General features: G+C 37.1%; 1 protein-coding gene across 1 annotated transcript in view; it reads left to right on the forward strand.

Annotated features, from left to right (window-relative positions):
* The window catches only part of LOC133754013 (probable ubiquitin carboxyl-terminal hydrolase FAF-X), a gene marked incomplete at its 5' end in the record, with an annotated part of 187,857 nt that overhangs the window by 119,296 nt on the left and 50,069 nt on the right, over positions 1 to 18,492 (forward strand). Inside the window, 5 exons of the mRNA XM_062184644.1 lie at positions 10,421 to 10,529; positions 10,848 to 10,994; positions 12,375 to 12,521; positions 13,499 to 13,721; positions 17,758 to 17,978. Of these exons, the coding sequence (XP_062040628.1) occupies positions 10,421 to 10,529; positions 10,848 to 10,994; positions 12,375 to 12,521; positions 13,499 to 13,721; positions 17,758 to 17,978 (847 nt within the window). The remainder of the gene's footprint in view (positions 1 to 10,420; positions 10,530 to 10,847; positions 10,995 to 12,374; positions 12,522 to 13,498; positions 13,722 to 17,757; positions 17,979 to 18,492) is intronic.

Raw genomic sequence — 18,492 nt, forward strand, 5'->3', positions numbered from 1 at the left:
GCATATGGTAATATCTGGCACCCCGAATTTCAATAACATGTGTGGCACCCCAGGTGGAACTTCTGGGGAACTTTAAGGGACCACATTTTCATATACATTTTAGGGAGTCATTTCCGATATCAATAGTATCTTTCCCTTTCTTTCTCTTATTTCATCTGAGAGACAGAGAGTATGAGGGAGACAGAGGCCTCATATCCATTGGTTCATTTGCCAAATGATTACAATTCAAGGGTTAGGCCAGGGCATTAGGTCAGAAACTTTTTATTAATCCCATTTGGTAATTTTTGTGCCTGATATGTTTCTTTTTTAAATCATCCCCCTAGAAATAATTTCCCAGATCTTGAAACATTTCCATATTTTTCTTCAGATTTTCATGATTTGATATCTTACTTTCATCACTTTGGGTTTAATATTGTATATGGTGAAAGGTTTTAATATCATTCTTCCAGATATGGAAATCCAGTTGAAAGGATTTTTTTCCCAATGTGTGTTGTTAGCACCTCCATCAAAAATTATTTGACTGTAAGTGCATGACTTTATTTCTGAACTGTGTTCTACCTGTAGGTCTGATTTTATACCAGTATCAATGCTGTTTTAGTTACTATAGTATGTCATGTAATTTTACCTTCAGCTTTGTGCTTTTTGCTCATGACTGCATTTGTTACTACTGTCACCCTCCAGGAATCCTTTACTTTTTACATTTTTGTGCCTCTCAGTCTAAAAAGTAAGTTACTTAGATCATGTAAATATCTCTTTTTTTATGCTAGTCTATGCCTTTTCATGAAAGTGCCTAATCTCTTTACATTTAAATTGGTAACTAAGAAGGAATGACCTTTATTTTATTTTTATTTTAAAGCTTGTATTTAATGCATGCAAATTTCATAGGTACAAATTTAGGAATATAGTGGTTTTACCTCCCATACCCACCGTCCAATCTCTACTCCCATCATACCTCCTACTCCCTCTCCCAACCCACTCTTCATTAAGATTCATTTTGAATTAACATTATATACAGAAAACTAACTATACTAAGTAAAGATTTCAACAGTTTGCAAACACATACATGCATAATGCTAAAAGTACTGTTTGAGAACAACTTGTGCAGTTAATTTTCTTTTTTTTTTTAACTTTTATTAAGTAAATACAAATTTCCAAAATACATCTTATGGATTACTGTGGCTTTTTCCCACCATAACCTACCTCCCAACCACAACCATCTCATATCCCACTCCCTCTCCCATCCCATTCATATCAAGATTCATTTTCAGTTATCTTTATATACAGAAGATCAATTTAGTATATTATTAAGTAAAGATTTCAACAGTTTGCACCCACACAGAAACACAAAGTGTAAAAGTACTGTTTGAGTACTAGTTATACAGTTAATTCACATAGAACCAACACATTAAGGATAGAGATCATACAAGGGGAGTACGTGCACAGTGACTCCTGTTGTTGATTTAACAGTTGACACTCTTATTTATGATGTCAGTAATCACCCGAGGCTCTTGTCATGAGTTGCCAAGGCTGTGGAAGCCTTTTGAGTTCGCCAACTCTGATCTTATTTAGACAAGGTCATAGTCAAACGGGAAGTTTTCTCCTCCCTTCAGAGAAAGCTACTGATTCTTGGATGGCCCGTTCTTTCCCCTGGGATCTCACAGAGATCTTTCATTTAGGTCTTCTTTTTTTTTTTTTTTCCCCAGAGTATCTTGGCTCTCCATGGCTGAGAAACTCTCATGTACTTGTTTGCCAGATCTAAATGCCTTAAGGGCTGATTCTGAGGCCAGAGTGCTGTTTAGGACATCTGACATTCTATGAGTTTGCTATGTGTGCCACTTCCCTTGTTGGATTGTTCTCTCCTTTTTAATTCTATCAGTTAGTATTAGCAGACACTAGTCTTGTTTATGTGATCCCTTTGACTCTTAGTCCTATCATTATGATCAGTTGTGAACTGAAACTGATCACTTTGACTAGTGAGATGGCATTGGTACCTGCAACCTAGAAGGGATTGAATTGGAATCCCCTGGCATGTTTGGGGCAAGTCCGATTGAGCATGTTCTGAACTGTACATCTCTTCCCTCTCTTATTCCCACTCTTACATTTAACAGGGGTCACTTTTCAGTTAAATGTAAACACCCAAGAATAATTGTGTGTTAATTATAGAGTTCAACCAATAGTATTAGGAAGAACAAAAAAAAAAAAAAAATACTAAAAGGGATAAAGTATTAAGTTGTTCCTTGACAGGAAAGGGCTGATCAAGTCAGTAATGACTTTTTTTTTTAGCTCTGATATTTAGCTGTTTTCTATATATAGAATAAATACTTTTTTCTTTCATTTTTGTATGTTCTTAAATTTAGCTGATGTATTATAATGAACAATGTTTTTATTTTCTCTTTGTGGACATATTTGGGATTACAGTTAAGATTCCAAATTTACAACAGTGTAGTTTGAATAATGCCATCTTCTTTGGATTACTAGTGTAGTCTTGATAATAAATAAAAACTGCCCTGTGCTAATGTATCTTTCTGTATAGTGTTATTTTTCAGATTTGTCTTTAAACACTGTCCTCGCATTAAAATATATTCAACTGCTATTTCATATCTTTGCATTTTATATAGTATAAAAATGAAGAATAGTAAAATATTGATTGTTATAAATTTTCTTTGACGTCTTTTTAATCTCAGTCCTTGAAAGGCATAGCTCTTCCCTTTCTTTTTTTTTTTTTTTTTTTTTTTGGACAGGTAGTTAGAGACACTAAGAGAGAGAGAAAGAGAAAGAGAAAAGGTCTTCTTTCTGTTGGTTCACTCCCCAAATGGCCGCCATGGCCGGAGCTGCACTGATCTGAAGCCAGGAGCCAGGTGCCTCCTCCCAGTCTCCGTTGCGGGTACAGGAGCCCAAGCTCTTGGGCCATCCTTCACTGCCTTCCTGGGCCACAGCAGAGAACTAGACTGGAAGAGGAGCAACCAGGACTAGAACCTGGCACCTTTTCATTCTTTTTGCCAGATGCATATTGCTTGCTTGATAATTTTTTTCTTTCAACACTCACTTTATGTCATGCTAGTTTCAATTCATGGTTTCTCACTAACAATTGGATATTAATCTTGGATATTAATTTTCTATATGTTGGTCTCTTCTCTCATTTCTTCTTCAGATTCTCCTTGGTTATTATTTTTGACAATTTGTTTGTAATATTTTTAAAATAGAGCTGCCTTTTTTTTTCAGATTTGACTTTGTTGCTGTTCTTTGATAAGTCTTACATCTTTGTTCAGATGCAGAAAGTGTTTTGCCATTGTACCTTCAAATGTTCTTTCTGCCTCTTCCTCGTGCTTCTGGAACATATCCATTAGGCTTTCTTAACTTAACCTTTATTATTTTTTTTCTATACTAGACTATTTTAGTTTGTTATTTGTTCAAATATATCATTGTACTCTGCTGTTGAAATTTTTATAAGTTACCGTATTTTGAGTCCTCTAGATTTTCCAATTTTTTTTTTGTAATTTCTTTTTTTTTTTTTTTTTTTGACAGGCAGAGTGGACAGTGAGAGAGAGACAGAGAGAAAGGTCTTCCTTTTGCCGTTGGTTCACCCTCCAATGGCCGCCGCGGTAGGCGCGCTGCGGCCGGCGCACCGCGCTGTTCCGATGGCAGGAGCCAGGTGCTTCTCCTGGTCTCCCATGGGGTGCAGGACCCAAACACTTGGGCCATCCTCCACTGCACTCCCTAGCCACAGCAGAGAGCTGGCCTGGAAGAGGGGCAACCGGGACAGGATCGGTGCCCCGACCGGGACTAGAACCCGGTGTGCCGGCGCCGCAAGGCGGAAGATTAGCCTATTGAGCTGCGGCGCCGGCCAATTTTTTTTTGTAATTTCTACCTCATACTTTCACTATCTTCCCATTATCACACATCTCTTTTCACTCATCATTATCTCTTTTCTTCTCTCCATTTTTCTGATACACTAGAAACTATTGTGTAAAAGTTTGTCTTTGCCCAGTATCTGAATTTGTTGGGAACGTGATTATTTCTCTGTAAATTTATCACACTTTGTTTTTTGTTTTGTTTTTTTTTTTTGTTACGCTTCATGGTGTGTATGTGTGAAATTGCATATTCAAATATTATAGTGTGTCAACTATGGAAATTATATTTACTTCTTTCTCTAGGATATGTTCATGATTGTTGAGCATAGCTTTCATTTCACTGATGCTTTGCTGGGGACAATATTTTTTAAAAGATTTATTTATTTTGAGAATTAACAGCCAAAAGGGGCGACAGAAAGAGAGGTCTTCGATCAGCTGATTCATTTCTCAAATGGCCACTTCAGGGGGAGCTGGGACCATCCAAAGCCAGAAACTTCTTTTGGGTCTCCTACTTGAGTGCAGGGGCCTAAGCATTTGGGCCATCTTCCACTGCTTTTCCAGGCCATAGCAGAGATCTGGATCTAAAGAACAGCAGCCAAGACTAGAATCAGGGCCATATAGGCTGCCAGTGCTGCAGGCAGGAGCTTAACCTAATACTCCGTACCATTAGTCCATTTTATTTTTTAAAGATGTATTTATTTATTTGAAAGGCAGAGTTAACAGAGAGTCAGATCTTCCATGCTTACGTTTACTCACCAAATAGCTACAACGGCAGAACTATTCCAATGAGAGCCAAGAGCGAGAAGCTTCTACTGGGTTTCCCACAGGAATACAGGGTCCCAGGTACTTGGACCATCTTCCCCTGCTTTTCCAGGAGCATTAGCAAGGAGCTGGTTCAGAACTGCAATGGCCAGAACTCAAATTGGCAGCACTATGGGATACAAGCAGCGGCTTATCCCTCTATACCATGTCCTTGAGGGCTGTATTTTATTTTTTTTTAATGATCACTATGTGCTATATTAGAATTTACATACAAGTCAATTATTTTTTTTTTATTTGATAGACAGAGAGAGACAGAGAGAAAGGTCTTTTTTTTTTTTTTTCATTTAATGAATATAAATTTCCAAAGTACAGCTTATGGGTTACAATGGCTTCCCCCCTCCCATAACTTCCCTACCATCTGCAACCCTCCCCTTTCCCACTCCTTCTCCCCGTCCAATCACATCAAGATTCATTTTCAATTCTCTTTATATACAAAAGATAAGTTTAGTATATATTAGGTAACGATTTCAACAGTTTGCCCCCATATAGCAACACAAAGTGAAAAAAATACTATTGGAGTACTAGTTATAGCATTAAATAACAGTGTACAGCACATTAAAGACAGAGATCCTACATAATATTTTTTTAAAAATTAATTTTCTATGCCATTTCCAATTTAACACCGGGTTTTTTTTTTTAATTTCCAATTATCTTTATATACAGAAGATCGATTCAGTATATAATTAGTAAAGATCTCATCAGTTTGTACCCACACAGAAACACAAAGTGTAAAAATACTGTTTCAGTACTAGTTATAGCATCACTGCACATTAGACAACACATTAAGGACAGATCCCACATGGGATATAAGTACACAGTGACTCCTATTGCTAACTTAACAATTTGACACTCCTGTTCATGGCGTCAGTAATCTCCCTAGGCTCTAGTCATGAGCTGCCAGGGCTATGGAAGCCTTTAGGGATCGCTGACTTTGATCTTATTCCGATAGGGTCATAGTCAAAGTGGAAGTTCTCTCCTCCCTTCAGAGAAAGGTACCTCCTTCTTTGATGGCCCCATTCTTTCCACTGGGATCTCACTCACAGAGATCTTTCATTTAGGTCTTCTTCTTTTTTTTTTCTTTTCCATGGTATCTTGGCTTTCCATGCCTACAATACTCTCATGGACTCTTCAGCCAGATCCGATTGCCTTGAAGGCTGATTCTGAGGCCAGAGTGTTGTTTAGGACATCTGCCATTCTATGAGTCTGCTGTGTATCCCGCTTCCCATGTTGGATCATTCTCTCCCTTTGTGATTCTATCAGTTAGTATTAGCAGACACTTGTCTTGTTTGTGTGATCCCTTTGACTCTTAGACCTATCAGAGCCATCAATTGTGACCTGAAATTGATCACTTGGACTAGTAAGATGGCATGGTACATGCCACCATGATGAGATTGTATTGGAATCCCGTGGGACATTTCTAACTCCACCATTTAGGGCAACTCAGCTTGAGCATGTCCCATATTGTACATCTCCTCCCTCTCTTTTTCCACTTTTATATTTAACAGGGATCACTTTTCAGTTAAAATTTAAACACCTAAGAATAATTGTGTGTTAGTTACAGAGTTCAACCACTAGTACTAGAACAACAACAACAAATTACATTGTACATCTAGAGTCAGGACAAAAGCTGATCAGGTCATTGTTTCTTATAGTGTCCATTTCACTTCAACAGGTTTCCCCTTTGGTGCTCAGTTGTCAGCACTCAGTGGCGCACTGTGCCAATCCAAAGCCATGAGCCAGGTGTTTCCTACTGGTCTCCCATGCGGGTGCAGGAGCCCAAGCACTTGGGCCATCCTCCACTGCCTTCCTGGGCCACAGTAGAGAACTGGACTGGAAGAGAAGCAAACCCGGGCTAGAACCCAGTGCCCATATGGGATGCCGGTGCCACAAGGCAGAGGATTAACCAAATGAGCCACATCGCTGGCTCCCAAGCACTGAATATTAAAGGGGAACAAAAATACATTTTAGTTTCTCATATTTGGTCTGTGTTTTCACATTTCTTTAATACCTTTCAGAATTGTTTATAATTCCTGCTCATGTTTAGACAATATGTAAGCCTAAATTGAAAGTTCAATGATTTTATGCTGTCATGAGCATGTAATTTTCTAAATTCCTAAATTGTTGGCTGCTTTGTCACATCTTGATTTTCTCCAGATAGTGAAGGGGGTGTGGAGCTTTTAATCTTTTCTTTTATCATCTATTAGATGTATCAGCTATAAATTTTCTCTCAGCATTGTAAATTTTGACTAGTTCCTGGCGTTTTGTCATGACTGAGTGCTGTATTAAATAAGAGATGTGTATGTTTTCAGCAGTTTTTCAAGTGATCCCAAGACAGCTAGTACAAACGCAGTTATTTTCAAATAAGCCCTGCTTTGCCCCTTCCAGAATCATAGATCAGGGTGTCACATTGATAATATGATCTGTCATTAAAAGCCTCAATTGTATCATACAGAAGGTGGTAACACAATTTCACCACGAAATGTTTTTTAAAGTTCTCTTTTATTTTTTTAATTTGAAGGGCAGAGTGAGAGAGAGAGAAAGAGAGAGAGAGAGATCTTCAATATAGTGGTTCACTAGATTACCGCAATTTCCTTTGCTGAGTGAAGCCAAAGCCAGGAGCCAGGAGCTTCCTCCAGGTCTCCCACATGGGTGCAGGGGCCCAAGGACTTTGGCCATCTTCTGTGCTTTCCCAGGCATATTAGCAAGAAGCTGGATCTCTAACTGACTTTCAAATCAATCAATAAATAAGCATATTTTTATATATATGCAAATACATATACTTAAATACATATTAAAATCTTTACAGAAACAAAAATACTTTTAGCTAGGTGACTGTTAGTAAATAATCTAAAGTGAAAGAAAATAAGAGAGTAAGAGTAAAATCATACAAGATTATACAGCAGAAAAAACAAATGTGAATGCCCCTAGTTCATACCTATATGGCCGGTTAGAAGAATGGAAGAATGATTGAAAATATGGATTTGTATGGCTGAAGCAGTGTTAGAAAGGTGGTTAGTAGATAATATGAAGCTATAAGGATAACATACAGCCTGTATATGCTGTGTAAAATTTTATAGGTCATTGTTAGAACTTTTGAACTACTACACAATTGAAGATGGAATAGTGTCCAGTTCAGAGTTGGAGAATTATTTGTTACTGAAGTCTACTAATTACACTCTAGAAATGCTGCTACCTTTCCTCTAATTCATAGAGTTTTAAACACCGTTGAAAATTAGGTTAATAGTATTCAGTCGTCCTTAACTTCAGGAAATTGTGAAGGAAAGCAAATAGATTACCCTGTTTGGATGTAATTTTTGAAGACCATCTTGCTTTTTATAAATCAGACAGACTTTGAAATCCTTGAACGTTCTATGGGGTTAACTTTGGGTAAATATGAGAGAAAGGAGCACCACTAATGTTATTTACTAAGCTGAGCCTTAGAGTTTGTTTACCCTTTCTTCCTCTTACTTTCTGTGTCATCTTCTTTTCCTTCTTCTCTCTTTCTTCCTGAAAAATACTGTCTAAAAAAAAAATGAAACCTCAGACAGACAATCTTCAGGGTGCTTTAAAAGAGGAGTAAAACAAGATAAATGGTATTTGAGAAATAGGAGACTAATCTGAACTGTTCTAGAATGTCTGTGGTAATACATACACTCCTAGTTTCCATACACATACCAAATCACTCAACTTTTATTTCTTGATTTTTAATGTTAACTAACAATGTTTTCTATTAAACAGGTCTAGACAAATCATGTTTTCTAGAGTTATTGTGGGGACTGCTAGAAACTTTGTTCTTAAGTGGTTAGTAGGCAGGTAATTCCTGTAACTTGAAGAAAAAAAATTGAAAGAATATCTCTATAAAGGTCATGTTTGATTATTGTACTTGTGCTCTCTGTTGTTACAATAGAATCAAAAATAAATTTATCCACAAAATACAGAGACAGTAAAAATGAATAGATGAAGCTTTAATAGAGTGATAGGAAAATTTAATGTAAAAATTAAAAATAAAGGCAGGAGAAAGATTAATACATAGAATATAAAATCCTTTACATTTAAACCACAGTTTGTTTCAGAAGTAGAGCAGGTAACAGGAATAAAGTGATGTGGTAATTATCTACATTTAAAATGTAAAGTAAGTCAACATTTAACACCTAAAATGCCTTTCTTGATGCCAGGTACTTTCATCAACATAGCAAAACTCCTACGGCATCAAACAGCTAACTTTTGTGAAACTAAATAGAACAAAATTCATTGCTTTTGGTAATAAGGAATAGCTATTCTGATCATGTGCATTCTCTGAGCAAAGCTGTCAAGTTAAGGCAATGGCAGATTTCAAACAGGTTTAAGTGAGCTTGCGTCATTTTTAGAAGCCACATCATTCCAATGAAGCTCTTGTTGGTATAGAAGTGGTTTTTGGAATCTTTACTTCATAAGCCAACTTTTTAAAGTAAATCCTGCTACTAGTTTATGAAATATTTTTAATTGAGGCAGATTTGCTTTGTTAAACAGATTTAAAGTGAATTTTTGTTGCAGCATTTTCCCATAGTAATAGAACATTGAATCATTTCCAAAATTTGAGAGAACTTTAAAATATTAATTTTTAACATGTTGAAGAATTTTTTCTTTAAACAAGTACTGTTTATTGACTTTATAATCATTATTGAGCATGTCCTCCGATGTAGTTTTTTTTTAAAGATTTATTTATTTGAAATCAAAGTTACAGAGAGGAAGAGAGAGAGGGAGAGATGTCTTCTGTCCACTGATTCATCCTCCGATTGGAGCCAGGAGCTAGGAGCTTCTTTTGGGTCTCCCGTGCGGGTGCAGAGGCCCAATGATTTATGCCATCTTCTATGGCTTTCTGAATCAGCAGTGAAATAGCAGGAATGCGAACCAGTGCCCATATGGGGTGTCAGCACTGCAGACAGCAGCTTCACCTAGTAGGCCACAGTGCCAGCCCCCTCTGCTGTAGTTTCTAAAATTTTAGCAGTTAGTAGGTGAATGAATGCTTCTGGCATGTTTATTCTAGAGGGGTGAAAATAATTTTATAATCAGATGAAATTTCTTATATGGAATTCAGAGGTCAATTAATAACCATTGCTTCTCAGACAGGATATTATAAAATATAATGCTGAATGATTTTCAAAATACAGAATCATTGATGTGGCTTTTTAACATAATCTCAGGTTTCTTCCTGAGATTAATGATGTAAAAAGTTCCCAAGAATTTGCTTCTTAGGCATCCCAGCTAATCTAATAATGCTTATCTAGCAACCACATTTCAAGAACTGCTTTTATCAGGAATATCTCTAGCTATCTTGAGTTCCCATTGGTTCTTTGCTCCAAAGCATACTTCACTGAAAACAACTAAGGAGGCTGAAAAATATATAAAGGGCTTACTGGAGATGAATTTCCTGAATTCCAGAATGTATTTCTTTTTCCATGCTTGTTTTTAGAATGATCTGTCTCTCCACCAACCCACCCACATGTTGTATTTAAAATTCTGAAAAATCCACACATTTGAAGAGTATTAGTAGCAGTAATGTTTCCAGTCTTTTTTTGACATTTTGTTTTTAATTCCCTGACAAACACCTTATTGTTCATATATTCTTGTTTGTTAACTAAATGCTAACTAGGGGACTCCCTAATATTTTTGTTAATTCATATTCTTTGCTAAAGATATATCTGTACTGGATCATTTTGTTGTTATTCATGAAGGTAACAAAAAATAATACAATTTTTTTTCTCTAGAACTGTTCGCCAGTTAGCACAAGAGCAGTTTTTTTTGATGTGTACCAGATGTTGCATGGGACATAGGCCTCTGCTTTTCTTCATCACTCTACTCTTTACTGTTTTGGGGGTAAGACATTTTTAGTTATCAATGTGATTCATGCTTAACATGGAAAGACATTTTAATTTTAAAGAAAATTTTAAAGAAATTTTAATTAGTTTATTAAACTTTGAGTAGTTGTAACTTAATGAAGTACTATAACATTTGTATACTGCCTTTTACTTATTTCTTGTATAAGACTAAGAAAAAATTTACTACTTTTACTGGAAGAATGAAAACCAAAGACCTTATTATTTATATCTGTGATGTATTTCCACAATTTCAGTTCTCTAATATGGATTCTGAGTATAGACTTACAAATTTATATTGTTTAATGTACTATTTCAGAGCACAGCAAGAGAGAGGGGTAAACATTCTGGTGAATATTTCACACTTTTACGGCATCTTCTTAATTATGCTTATAACAGTAATATTAATGTACCTAATGCTGAGGTTCTTCTCAACAATGAAATTGATTGGCTCAAAAGGATTACGGTAAGTTATAGAGTACTTTTTTTAAAGATTTTATTTATTTATTTGAAAGTTAGAGTTACACAGATTGAGGAAAGGCAGAGAGAGGTCTTCTATCCGTTGGTTCACTTCCCAATTGGCCACAACAGCTGGAGCTGTGCCAATCCAAAGCCAGGAGCCAGGAGCTTCCTCCAGGTCTTCCCACACAGATTCAGGGGCCCAAGGACTTGGGCCATCTTCTACTGCTCTCCCCAGGGCTTAGCAGAGAGCTGGATTGGAAGAGGAGCAGCCGGGACTCGAACCAGCGCCCAAATGGGATGCTGGCACTGCAGGCAGTGGCTTTATCGGCTACAGCACCAGCTCCTAGAATACTTATTTTATACCATTCCTGAGTGAATGTTCTTATTAAAAGGGAGTTTATAAAAAAACATTTGAGAATAATAAACATATACTGTTCATAATAAACATATACTGTTCATGATGAATTCATAACTAAAATAATCCATCAGTGAGTCATAGAAAAAATTCACAACTAGTTTTACTTAAATGACTTGGAGTTTGATACTCAGATTCTTACACTTTGATATTTTTAGACTGTGTTTGCAAATGATCATTATGTACCTTTAACTCAGAGTATTATAGATTAGCATTATTAAGCCATCTGATATCTTGCATTATATTTTTTTGTGAGAATATATTTTTTAACTTTATTAGCTTTGGCCTTCAGATTAACATCCTTCTAGTATTTTATAATTGAGCAGGATTTATTCAAAACACAAACAGAGCTCTGTTCAGATTCACTCCTTTGGTATCTACAGTAGCTGGGACTGGGCCAGTCTAAAGGTGGGTGCCAGGAACTCAATCCAGGCCACCCACATGATTAGCAGGGTTTCTGTGTACTTTAGCCATTACCTGCTGCTTCCCAGGTAGTATTAGCAGGAAGCTAGAATAGGAAACAGAGCCAAGATCCAAACCTTAGTACTCCAGTACTGTATGTGCACTCCCTAACCAGTCCTTAACCACTGTGCCAATTGTTCACCTTGGAAGCAGCATTTCTATTCCTTGGCATTGACATTTTGGACCAAAATTCCTTTTTGTGAGGAATTAACCTTTAGGTTGTAGTATGTTGGGCAGCATTCTTGAATCAAACTCTAGACACTATAATAATCTCTGTCAGCATGCACCTGTAAATCTAAGTATTGTCTCAATGTCCCTGGGAGGAAAACTCGCTCACATTTAACTCTTGTGTAGGGTTTTGAAAAAAATATAATAAACTACCTAGATGGAAAAGTTTGGCCATCTAGGTAGTTTATTATATTTGAGATCACCTCTGCCTCTTGTTTGTAGTGATTCCTCTGTCCTTACCTATCTTATAAGTTAGGCCTGTGAAATTTCCTTTGGCAGGATCATGTTAAAAACACAGGTGAAACAGATATTGAAGAGCCAATCTTGGAAGGACATCTTGGGGTAACAAAAGAGTTGATTGCCTTTCAAACTCCTGAGAAAAAGTATCACATTGGTTGTGAAAACGGAGGTGCCAATCTTATTAAAGTAAGCTTTAAATCTTGATCCTAAACTAATCATTGTTGGTTTGCCTGTGGGTCTGCTTGAGCTCTTTAGTATATGCTTCAAACACTATTCTGATCTTTTTTATTTATAGAATCTTTTTAACTCTATAAAGTTACTGTAATTTTTAAACATGTGCCTCGCTTGACAAAGTTTATTTTAGTAACTACAAAAAAGCCAGATAAATGTTTTGGAAAGTCCGTAGGTAGATTTATTTGAATTTGCTGTTTCATAAATCTGAATTCTTATTTGATATTATTTCAAAATGGAAATACCTCTATCTAGCAAGACTGTGTATATTTTATACATTATGTCATATTTTCTGATAATTGTATATACCTTATAATTCAAGTAAAAGAGTTCAATTCTGATATATTTTATTTTTATTTCAGTTTGTATCTGATTCAAGGAGTTTTTAGAGTATAATTTTCTTTAGTATGATTCTCATCTGTTTTTCTTTGGAGTTTTTAAAGTATCTAATCTGGAAAATAATTGTTCATTAATTTTACTGAGTACTTTTTTTCAAATATTTTATTTATTTATTTGAGAGGTAGAGTTAGAGAGAGAGAGAGACAGACAGACAGAAAGGAAGGTCTTCTGTCCACTGGCTCACTCCCTAAATGGCCATACCTATGCTGATCTGAAGCCAGGAACATGGAGCTTCTTCCAGCCCTCCAAGAGGGCGCAGGGTTCCAAGGATTTGGACCATCTGCTGCTGATTCCTCAGCAGAGAGCTGAATCAGAAGAGGAGCAGCAGGGACTAGAACTGCCATGCAAATGGAATGCCAGCATCACAGAACCAGCCTGAGTATTTTTAAATTATAGTTTATATTACTAGAAAATCGAAAATTGTTTTTGCAATATAATGAGATATTATATCATGTAATTATAAAAGTTTCAAAGAGACAGTTTTTCTAAAATACATATTTTACTAATAATATGTGACTTTTTTATATCTGTAGGAATTAATTGATGATTTCATCTTTCCTGCATCCAAAGTTTACCTGCAATATGTAAGAAATGGAGAGATGCCAGCTGAACAGGCTGTTCCAGTCTGTAGTTCACCAGCTACGATCAGTGCTGGTTTTGAACTTCTTGTGGCATTAGCTGTTGGTTGTGTAAAAAATCTCAAAGAGATAGTAGACTGTTTGACTGAAATGTATTACATAGACACAGCAATGACTAGTAAGTATTTTAAATGGCAAAGCTGTTTATATTGGCTAATATTTCATTGTTTTAGTTCTGATTTTTCCATTTTTAGAAAACTGTCAGTATGTTTTTTAAGCCACAAGTTTAAACATTTTTATTAGGTGTATAATTAATACTAGTATACAATGTGAGAAGATTAACACAGAATATTTTCCATATTTATAAATGGCTCCTACAGATGTGTTAGGTAGCTTAACGTAAAATTTTTTTAAAAGATATTTTTGAAATAAATAAATATTTAGAGAAAGAGAGAGAGAGAGAGATCTCCCAACTGCTTGTTCACTTCCTAAATGGCCACAACCACCAGAGCTGAGTCAACCCAAAGCCAGGAGCCAAGAGCTTCTTTGGGGTCTCCCACATGAACAAAGGGACCCAAAGACATAGGCCATCATCCGCTGTTTTCCCAGGGGAAATGGAGCAGCCAGGACTGGAACCAGTGCCCACCAAGGATGCTGGCGCTGCAGGCTGGGGCTTTAACCCATTATGCCACAACACCAGCCCCTAGAGGTTTTATTTAATCATATCTAAAGTGAAATCCAGACTCTTTAGCAGCAAGAAGTCAGTTAATGCCAGTTAATAATAATCAATTTTATGCTTTGAAAGATTTTCATGCCCTAGCTTACATTTCGCATGCTTTTATTTATTTATTTATTTATTTATTTATTTTTGACAGGCAGAGTGAACAGTGAGAGAGAGACAGAGAGAAAGGTCTTCCTTTGCCGTTGGTTCACCCTCCAATGGCCACCACTGCCGGCAAACTGTGGCCAGCGCACTGTACTGATCCAAAGCCAGGAGCCAGGTGCTTCTCCTGGTCTCCCATGGGGTGCAGGGCCCAAGGACTTGGGCCATCCTCCACTGCACTCCTGGGCCACAGTAGAGAGCTGGCCTGGAAGAGGGGCAACCTGGACAGAATCCGTCATCCCCACCAGGATAGAACCCGGTGTGCCAGCTTTGCAGGCGGAGGATTAGCCTATTGAGCCGCAGCGCTGGCCACATTTCGCATGCTTTTAAATTTAAGTTCTAAGGAAGATAGGTTTGTTTGAAGCTCTAATAATGTGACAAGAAAACCTTTGTAATTTATTATGTTCTCAGTGACCACATCAGTCCTAAAAACTGGGTAGTTGCCTTTAACCCCTGGGAGAAGTAGGAAGCAATAAATAATGTAACACAAAAATGATACCATTGAATCTTTTCCATTTAAAGACAAAAAAGAGCTTATCATTGTGATTAACTATAGCATTCTTTAAGAACACTTAAAATTATCTTTGTTATACTGTCTCTAAGTTTTATAAATTTCTAAATGTATTGCCCAAGATCTTTTTATTTTTCCTGTGGAATCTGTTTAAAAGTAGACATTGCTTTTCATAAAGTGTTTAGTTTTCTAAGTTAATTGATTAAGCTAATACTCTTTTATGGTTTTATTTTTCTTTCTTTAAGATTTTTTTTATGAAACAAAAAGAGCAAAATTACTTTAGAGATTCCTTTGAACAGCCCTTGTGTGGGCTGTTGAGAATTTTTTTTCTTTCTCTTTCAGATACAAAATGTTGAACTCTTTACCTAGAATAGAGTTATCTTCTGTGTATAAAGTTAAATGAAAATAGATCTTAGTAAAAAACAAGACAGAATAGAAATGGGAGATGTTCCTCAGGTTGAGTTTATGAAATATATGCAAATAAATAAATTAATTTTTAAAAAAATTCTTTTTGTGAAATGTGCATTATTTCAGTTTTCTTGATAGTTTTTTTTCTTTAAAGATTTATTTGTTTGAAAGGCAGAGAGTTACAGAGAGGCAGAGGGAGTTTTCCATCCGCTGGTTCATTCTCCAAATGGCCGAAAAAGCTGGAGCTAGACTGATCCAGAGCCAGGAGCTTCCTCTGGGTCTGCCATATGAGTGCAGGGTCTGGAGGACCTGGACCATCCTCTACTGCTTTCCAAGGCCGTAGGAAAGAGCTGGATTGAAAGTGGAACAGCCAGGACTCGAACCAGCTCCCGTATAGGATACTGGCACTGCAGGTGGCAGCTTTACCTGCTATGCCACAGCACTGGCCCCTGTATCAGTTTTTTTATTTGAGCAGTAGAGTTACAGACAGACAGAGGGAGAGACAATGAGAAAGGTCTTCCATCCACTGGTTCACTCCCTTAATGTCCACAATGGCTAGGGCTGATCCAAAGGCAAGGATCCAAGCATTTGGGCCATCCCCCACTACTTTCCAGGCCCTTAGCAGAGAGCTAGATTGAAAGAGGAGCAATCTGAATCCCATTTGTGCCCATATGGGATGCCAGAACCACAGTTGGAAGCTTAATCTACTATGCCACAATGCTAGCCCCTATATTTTTCAAATATAAAAAAGAAACACATTCCATATTCTTGGTCTCTGATTTTGTGCAAATTCTTTGTGTATGTATCTTTATTTGATGTTTTGGTCTGATTTCATTTTCTGATTGTGTTCATACAATATGAATATACCTAGTGTTCATCGCTTTATTTTATTTTATACCTAATGATACATCTGTCAGCACATCAGTATTTCCAGAATATTATTCGAGTAACTCACATTTTAGTAAACTCTTAGTTAGTATAATGTATATCCAAGATAGTTATTGACGTTTGTTATGGTTCCATGCTAGGTAGAAAAGGATGTACAGTAAGCTTATGGTTTATTCTCAGTACTTCCAAATATACAGTCACTGTTTCCTCATAAAAAGACTAGAGATACAGATAAAGAAGTTGTTACTCTGTTACTTTTTAATAAGGAATGAAGCTTGGGTTCATGTTTTAGTAATAGTCTTTATGAATCTAAACAATGGCTTGAATCTAAGTGATAGTATATGCAATGAAAACTGAAAATGCTGTAATGTATTGGTTTGTTTACATAAAAGATCTGACCAAAGCCAGCTCTATGGCTCAGGGGGTTAAGCCACCACCTGTAGCTGAATACTGATTCTAGTCCCAGCCGTTCCACTTCCAATCCAGCTTCCTGCTAGTGTGCATAGGAAGACAGTGGAAGATAGCCCAAGATCATAGGCACCTATTACTCATGTTTGAGATCTGAAAGAAGCTCCTGGCTTCTGCCTGGTCTAGCCTGTGTCATTGCAGTTACTTGGGGAGTGAACTAGAAGATGGAAGATCTCTCTTTCTTTCTGTATTTCAATTGAAGATAATTATTTTAAAGTAAAAAGTATTTTAAGTAGGTAAATTTATAATAATTAAATAAAACTACATGAGAATAACACAAATAAAGAGTAGGCTTGGGCCAGCATTGTGGTCTTAGCAGGTTAAACCACCAGCTGTGGCAACAACATCCCGTCTGAGCACCTGTTTGAATCCTGCCTACTCTACTTCTGATCCAGCTCCCTGCTAGTGTGCCTGCGAAAACCAAGAACTTGGGCCCCTGCCATCCATGTGGAAAACTCAGATGATATATCTAGCTTTGATTTCTGCCTGGCACAGCCCCAATTGTTATAGCCATTTGAGATAGTGAACAGGTTGGAGATCTCACTCCCGGACTCTGAAACTGCATTTTCAGAAAAAGACTGGATGTTCCATCCACCGGTTCATTCCCTAGATAGCTGCTGCGGCCAGGTCTGGACCAGGCCAAAACCAAGAAATTGGAACCCCATCTGAGTCTCTGACATAGGTGGCAGGAGCCTGAACACTTGGGCTTTCTTGTGCTGCATTTTCAGGCCATTAATAGGTAGCTGGATCAAAAGTGAAGCAGCTGGGACACAAACCGGTGCCCATATGGGATGCAAGCCTCAAAGGCAGCAGCTTATGTTATACTACAATACCAGCCTTAATAAAAATAAATCCAAAAATATAATAAATAAAAATTGGACTCAAGTTTTATCCTGAGGATCTGTATAGTGTGTAATGTTGAAATAAAATTTTAGAGTACTGTTTAATAGTAATTACAGTGGTGAAGAAATTGTTGCTAATATTGATTTATTAGGCTATAAGAGCTATCAGTGGACATTGTTTTCATGCTGTAAGTATCTTCTTTTCTTCTCTCAGCTTGTGAAGCACTTACTGAGTGGGAGTATTTGCCACCTGTTGGACCCCGGCCACCAGAAGGATTTGTGGGACTCAAAAATGCTGGTGCTACTTGTTACATGAATTCAGTGATTCAGCAACTATACATGATTCCTTCCATCAGGAACAGTATTCTTGCAATTGAAGGCACAGGTAGTGATACAGATGATAATATATATGGCGAAGAAAAGCAGGACATTGAGGTAAATTTTAATTATCAATTAACTTTTCCATATTTGAAGATTCTGGTATCAGAATAGTGTACCTTCATAGGATTGTTTTCAACTGCATTTGATAATTGTCTTAGAATCACTGAACTTATTACTCTTTCTATTGCATTGTAGTGCTCAGTTTTCTAATAGGCTTATTAAAACTTCATTTTGATACGTTTTATTAGTTTTTTTTGTCTTTTAGAAAATTAGTCCTTTTCTTTTAAATTTTTAATATAATTTACTGTTTGTAAAAAAAAAATACTCAGGCCGGCGCCGTAGCTCAACAGGCTAATCCTCCACCTAGCGGCACTGGCACACCAGGTTCTAGTCCTGGTCAGGGCGCCAGATTCTGTCCCGGTTGCCCCTCTTCCAGGCCAGCTCTCTGCTATGGCCCAGGAGTGCAGTGGAGGATGGCCCAAGTCCTTGGGCCCTGCACCCCATGGGAGACCAGGAGAAGCACCTGGCTCCTGGCTTCAGATCAGCGCAGTGCGCTGGCAGCAGCGTG

Source organism: Lepus europaeus, chromosome Y (genome assembly GCF_033115175.1).
Source record: "Lepus europaeus isolate LE1 chromosome Y, mLepTim1.pri, whole genome shotgun sequence".
In the NCBI taxonomy this organism is placed as follows: domain Eukaryota; kingdom Metazoa; phylum Chordata; class Mammalia; order Lagomorpha; family Leporidae; genus Lepus; species Lepus europaeus.